General features: G+C 44.0%; 1 protein-coding gene across 1 annotated transcript in view; it reads left to right on the forward strand.

Moving 5' to 3' along the window:
- The window catches only part of LOC129667897 (leukocyte immunoglobulin-like receptor subfamily B member 3), a 294716-nt gene extending 289635 nt beyond the window's left edge, over nt 1-5081 (forward strand). Inside the window, exons 3-10 of the mRNA XM_055595620.1 lie at nt 169-465; nt 707-1009; nt 2543-2662; nt 2959-3034; nt 3117-3154; nt 3349-3401; nt 4487-4636; nt 4709-5081. Of these exons, the coding sequence (XP_055451595.1) occupies nt 169-465; nt 707-1009; nt 2543-2662; nt 2959-3034; nt 3117-3154; nt 3349-3401; nt 4487-4636; nt 4709-4816 (1145 nt within the window). The 3' untranslated portion in view covers nt 4817-5081. The remainder of the gene's footprint in view (nt 1-168; nt 466-706; nt 1010-2542; nt 2663-2958; nt 3035-3116; nt 3155-3348; nt 3402-4486; nt 4637-4708) is intronic.
- Nucleotides 5082-7080: the final 1999 nt, after the last annotated feature.

Here is a 7080-nt window from a genome sequence, read left to right on the forward strand (position 1 = left end):
GTTTGTCATATGCCCTGCTGCTGTCAGGGGCATTCTGGGACAGGGCTAATGGGAGCACTTGGCTAATAAATCCCAGTATATGGGAGGCCATGACAGTGTCAGGGCAGGATGAGAATTGACATGTACTGCAGATCAAGATGGATGACTTCCTGTATCTCCTCCTTCCAGGGCTGTCAAGAAAGCCCTCCCTGCTGAATCAGCAAGGCCCTGTCCTTGCCCCTGGAGAAAACCTGGCCCTCCATTGCTACTCTGAGATCAGTTATGACAAATTTGCTCTGTCGAAAGAGGGTGGAAGTGACCTCCCCCAGCTCTCTGTGCATCAGCCACAGACTGGACATTTTCAAGCCAGCTTTACCTTAGGCTCTGTGAATTTCTCCATTGGTGGTCGGTATAGATGCTATGGTGCACACAACTTCTCTTCTGAGTGGTCAGCACCCAGTGACCCTCTGGACATCTTGATCACAGGTGGGAAAAGTAGTGCATTCAACAGGGATACAACTTGGCACAGGCTCAGCTGGAAGGAGAGCTGAGATTGTTCTTCAAGATGATGATGGCACAGTTCATAAGCTCATCAAGGACTTGGACAGAAACAGATCTAGGAACGAGGGGGTGGATGAGGACTGTTTGTGAAAATGTAGAGACTAGATTCTGAAAGAGGGCCCTATAACCATGACTGTGACCCCTCACTCATGTGTCTCCTTTCTAGGACATCCTTCTGTCACTCCAATTCTCTCAGTGCATCCAGGCACCAATGTGTCCTCAGGAGAGAATGTTACCCTGCTGTGTCAATCCTCGATCCAAGTGGACACTTTCTTTCTGTTCAAGGAAGGTGCTGCCCATCCCTACATGCACCAAAGATCAGAGTTCCAAGATCCACAGCGTGAGGCAGAATTCTCCATGAGTGTGGTGACCCCGGCCCTTGGGGGTACCTATATGTGCTTTGTTTCTCAAAGCTCATCTCCTTATCTGTTGTCACATCCCAGTGTCCCTGTGGAGATCAAAGTATCAGGTGAGGTGACCCTGCCTGAAGCGTGCTCAGAGGGTAACTCTGAATCCTTGACTAGGATGTTCTTAGCTGGGATAGGAATACGTTTACCCTAGTGAGGACTAGAAGAAGAAGAAGGTTTATTTTTCAGAGATTTAGAAAGAAACTGATGTTTCTCAAGTAATGACCACTCTACCCTCTTTAAGGGAATCTAGAAAATTCCAGGCAGGAAGCTGGCAGGTTCTGGAGAGACTGCAATGTAGAAGCAAGACTGAGAGGAGATGAGATAATTAGGGCAGCCTTCCACATTTTCTCCCCTTCACCTATTTGCCACTGTCTTCTTGAGCCTCCAAACCCATTTTGATCAAAGCTGTAGGTTTTTCTCTAGGGAAAATCCTCCTCTGGGAGGTTCTTCCATCCCAGAGTATGTGGAGACTTTCATTTCCCATGAGTCTTTATTCCTATATTAGCTTGTATGGTGCTCAATGTACTGGGTATGAAGCAGGGATCACACCATGGTCCCCAGAAACCAGATGCTCAGATGCTAGGTTGTAATAGAGTTCATCCTGATAAACTGTGATATTGGGAGAAGCACAAAGAGAGTAGGTGTCAATTACCCTGATCTCCTCATCCAATTGTTACAGGCCCTTAAAAACAGCTCTTCATCAGATGGTATTTGACCAGAGATGTCTTAGTATGAACGCTGCTCCTGAGGGCAGTCATGCTCATTATGTAGTTGGTGATTTCTCTTCTGGAGAGGCTGACATGGAAAAAGTTCTCTTCTCTGTAGCTCTCTGTTTCTATAATGTAAGTGGGAGAGCTCTGGCACAGACAACAAGTGCCTTTTAGTGCTCATTTTATCTGTGTCATCTGCTTACAGAGAAAGACTCTAGAAATAACTTCTGCAATAGTACTGTCCCCCTCTGTGGTTGTGATGATGACTTTGGGTAGAGGTGTGGCACATGGTTAGGGCACGGCATTCAGGATCCTTACTTCCAGCTTCTGAGATTCTGGGATCAATGCTCATCCGTATACCCTCCTGCTGGGTGATCTGGGACAAGTGACCTGACTGGAAGTGTTGGGATATGGTTCCATGTCAGTTGGTTATGACAGCGAAAGGTAGTAAATACAAATAGCCAGCATATGCCCTGCACACAGTACTTTCTTTTTTTTTTTAATTTTTATTTTTTTTCATCCAGACTGTAGCTTCCCCTCCATACACTCCTCATGGGTCCTTCAACCTCCACTCTCCCCTACTTATATCCCTCAGAAAGAGCAGACTATGTGGGAACATCAGTTGAACAGGCAGAACATGGTACAATAAGAACAGGCAGAAACTCATCAAAGCTATGCAAGGCAACCGAGTAATTGGAAAAGGGTCTCAAGAGTCAGAGATAACACCACTCCCACTATCTAGAGTCCCTGACAAACCACCAAGCCAACCACTATCACATACGTAGAGGACTTAGTGTAGATTCATGCAGGCTCTTTGATTGCTTTTTCAGTCTCACACATTAGGTTCACAATTCATTACTCATGCTGTCAACTTCTTCCTAGAACTGGAAAGGTACCAGAATTTGCCAGTCTGGATTTCCATAACCTTCATCATACTCCTCTTCCTCATCCTCCTCTTTCTTCTACTTATATTCAAGCATCAGAATAAACACAAGAGGAGAGGTGAGTAGACTGGTAGACTTGGGTCTTAGTTGGTAGTGGTTCCTACTGTGGGCTATCTAAGCAGGGACTCGGGGCAGCAAGGCATATTGGGACAGATACGTTTAAAAACATTTCTGCAAAATCTCTGATCAGAAAATGTGATCTGGAAACCTGTGGAATGTCAGGTATCATATGAGTTTCTTATTTTCTGGAATATTTGAACACATATACAATGAGTTTTAAATGTGTCTTCCTTTTGCAAAGGTGTTAAGTAAGGAAGCTCCACCTCCTGTCTGAGGCTCTTCCTTTTCTTGCAGTTCAGCAAAAGACTGACTTGCAACATCCTGAAGAAGCTGCAGAGCCAGGGAGCATGGTTAGACCTCTCCAGAAAAGGTAAAACTTAATGTCCAACAACCTAGACCCTCCCTACCTGCCTGACCTCTCACTGCCACTTGACACCCTCTTATCTCCCCAGATCCAGTCCAGTTCCTGCAAACCAGGAAGAAATCTTGTGTGAGAAAAGAGGCTGGGAGGGAGATGTCTAAGGTCTCAGCATCACAGTGGTGGTGGAATATCTGGGACACTGAATACTCTCTATGCACCATAACCCCCACTTTTTCTTTTTTGGGGGGGGAGGTTGGGGATAGGGCAGGGATCTGGTCCTGGGAATATGGTCAAGAAAAGACCTTTGTGTCTTGTTATGACAGATGCTACTGTGATGATCCGAAAGCCAACAGACAGCTTGGAGCTAGACACTCTGGTGAGAATCTTGATTATTCACAATGCTAACAAGTTATGATCCCAGGAGGAATCTCCATCCTTCCCTCTTTCAGCTCTCACCATCATCAGCAGCTGGCTTCTTGTTCCTGGAAACACTCATTTTCTGTGTACTCAGACCTCATTCATGCTTTGTTTACTTCTGACTCCTCAGCATCTGTCTGATTTTTACCGTGCTTCTAGGGGCTCAGAAGACAATATAATTATCAGAAGCTGTTGGTCAATGTCAAAGTGATTTGATGTGTAAGGCATTTGTTTTAATCTCTTGTGTAAAACTAACAAGTAAATGTACAGGATGCACAGACAGAGGAAAGAGGTCAACATTTAATGTCTTTTTCTATTTTTTTCCACCTTATTTTCTGTGTCAGGGTTTCTTAGTGACCCTGGAACTAGTTGCTTGTGTGGATTGATACTATTGAGCCCTGGGAACTTGTCTCTACTTCCCAGTTCTTTCTTGTTTGGATGTTTTAATTGGCACTAGGGATCAACCTCAGATGCGAATGTTTGCATAGCACCCACCATGCTGCTTGACTCGTCTTCCCAGTTCCTGGATCTTACCATGCAAGGGATGTAGACACTGCAGGGAACAAAATTCTCTACTTACTGAGAGATGATCTGGAGACAAACAGAACGGACAGTGCAAAGTGGGTGAGGAAAATGAATCAGAGGATGTAGGCTACAGTTGTTTGAGGCACAGATTGTCAGTGTGAACATAAAAAGAACTTGAAAGAAGCCTTCTGAGAAAAGCCTGAGAGAGACTCATAAAATCCTGTTATGAACTGGCACATCTAGGTGCAGGACATGGCAGGTCCAAGTGTTCTGAGAGGAGGAATACTCTCTTTACAAAAGATAGGTGCATCGGAGAGTGTCCGGATAATATGGCAGAAATGTAGGAAGAAAACGGATAGACATCCTAAGTCCTTAGGAAGCCACAGAAGACCCAGTTAACACTGCTCTAGTTTGAAAGAAATGTCTAAAGTATCACTGTTGTACCCTGTGTAACTATGGGTAGAGAGCCTCTGGGGACACAAGGCACACTCCCCTTGTTTCATTGTCTCTGTGCTGCAGAGCCAACGAGAGGATGACCCCTCCATGCACTTGTATGCCCAGGTGAAACGTTCCAGAAGGGCAGAGACCACCTCTCCTTCCCTTTTGCCAAAGGAATTACTGGATTCAAATTACAGACAGGCAAATGGAGGCCAAGTGATAGACAAGCAGGTGGGTTCTGACCTCTTTAGTCTTCCAGGCTCCCAGTGACCAACACAAACCATCTGCTCCTCCCCACCTCAGGCTAATCCATCTGAGGACCCTCATGTTGTGACCTACGCCCAGCTGTGCATGGCTCCAAAACGGGGGCAGGTGAAGCTCCCACTGTCCAAGCAGAGGATTCTCACCTGACACCCTCCGCTGGTGGCTACCAGTCCAGGAAGATCTACAGTCTATATCCTGTGAACAAGAGAGGACACAGACATGTCAGAAAACAAGATCTGCCTCAAGTGCTCAGTCATTTTGCAGCTGTAACCTGTCTAGGAGATTCTGAGATTTTTGGGGACTCACCTGATTCTGTAGCCAAAGACGTCCCTCCATTTTATAAATAGGGCAAATGCTTTGTCAGTAACTGATGCATAGAATGAGGAAAGAAAATAAGAGTGAAGAAACTATTTTTCATGTTTGTTTTTATTATTTTTGAGATATATTATAATTACAAAAGTCCTCTTTCCTCCCCCCCCCCACATTCCTATATAGCCTCCTCTACTCTCCTTCAGATTCATGGTCTCTTTTTATTTAGATCTTTTCACATGTACATATGAATATGTATATACAAAGTTTTAAAACATTTTAATCTGAAGAATATTTACCTTTTGTCAATCATAGCTCAATAAATCTGGAAATTGAACAATGAAGTAACCATAACATATTTTATTATGAAAATGAAGAATTCAGATCTGATCTGAACAAGCACAATAAGAGTCATGAACATGGTGGGCTCGAGTGGGAGGATCTGGGGTAAGAAAGAACAGAAAAGTAATAGTTGGATGAGGAAGTCTTGCATGAGCTGATGTTTTATGTAAGTGCCAGGATATTTTTACCAAGCAAATCTGTACTATTTATAAGGTCAAAGATCAAAGGTTAGCAGAGAGACAAGTCAGACAATGTTGAGAAAGAGAACAAGTGAACAATCTTAGACAGATTCCTTAGGATAATAATTACAGCTGAGGGGGCAGAGTGCTGTCCCGAGGAGCTACAACTTCGACTCCTGTGAGGCATTCACTCCAGTGTCAGACTGGCCTACAAGTCTGATCCTGGACAAAGACACAGAACTAAAGTTCCCTTTGTTCTTTAATCAGGGAATCTTAGAAAGTCTTGGGTTGTTTTGGCTCCCTGAACAGAATGATGAATAATATATAAAACATCATTCTAAATAATCATCATATTAAAAATATAGAAAAAGAACAATAACAGATATGATACAGGAATAAGTTACAAGATAAGAAAACAGGCAACCCATGCTATTAGAAATCGGAGGTATGGAAAACACACATTTTAGGCTTCCCTGTACTACACAGATATTTCAGTGTCAGCCTGAGAGATCAAATGGAATGCTGACATGACATTGATTACATTTTGCAGTTCTGTTGTATGTTTATTTTTAAAAATAGCTTAGTTCTTTACCAGTCTTACCTACAATCTTCCACTTTTATACAATGCATTTTGATTATCCCCTCCCTCACCAATTTTTTTAATTCTTTATTAATTACCCTTTATTCATTTTGTATCCCCCCTGTGGTTCCCTCCCTTCTCCCATCCCAATCCCTCCCTTCCTTCTCCCTTCTCCACTCATGCCCCTCCCCAAGTCCACTGATAGGGGAAGTCTTTTCCTTCTTTCTGATCCTAGCCTATCAGGTCTCATCAGGAGTGGCTGCATTGTCTTCCTCTGTGGCCTGGTAAGGCTGCTCTCCCCTCAGGGGGAGGTGATCAAAGAGCAGGCCAACCAGTTCATGTCAGAGACAGTCTCTGTTCCCATTACTATGGAACCCACTTGGAGACTGAACTTCCATGGGCTACATCTGTGCAGGGGTGTTAGGTTATCTCCATGCATAGTCCTTGGTTGGAGTATCAGTCTCAGGAAAGACCCCTGCGTTCAGATTTTTTGATTCTGTTGCTCTCCTTGTGGAGTTCCTGTCCTCTCCAGATCTTACTGTTTCCCACTTCTTTCATAAGCCTCCCTGCACTCTGCCCAACAGTTGGCCATAAGTCTCAGTATCTGCTTTGTCTCAAACCCTATCCCTTTTCTATGGCTAATGAAGCCTCATTTTAAGCTAAGCATCCACCTTGGTATAGATCAGCTGTTTGGTATGACTTCAATCCCTGCAAGATAATTTCCCAGTTACCCTGACTCAGTGACCCTCATCCAGAAACATATAGCATGATTATTTACTTGTTATGATATGTCTAAATTCTGGTACATGTAAGCTGCCTGCTGTAACTTCCCTCTGGGTCTGTCCATTTAAAAGCAAAGATAGGTTGACTCACCTCTTCCAATGGGAGGTTGGAGAAGGCATCTTTCAGGTCCATGACAGTGCACATCTATTTCTCTGGAAGACTCAGACTCCTGAGAGTCAAAGATCCTGGGTTTCTTCACTGGCAAGAAAGGTGCATTC

The sequence above is a fragment of the Psammomys obesus genome, unplaced genomic scaffold (genome assembly GCF_907164565.1).
Source record: "Psammomys obesus unplaced genomic scaffold, mPsaObe1.curated_primary_1811, whole genome shotgun sequence".
Taxonomy (NCBI): Eukaryota; Metazoa; Chordata; class Mammalia; order Rodentia; family Muridae; genus Psammomys; species Psammomys obesus.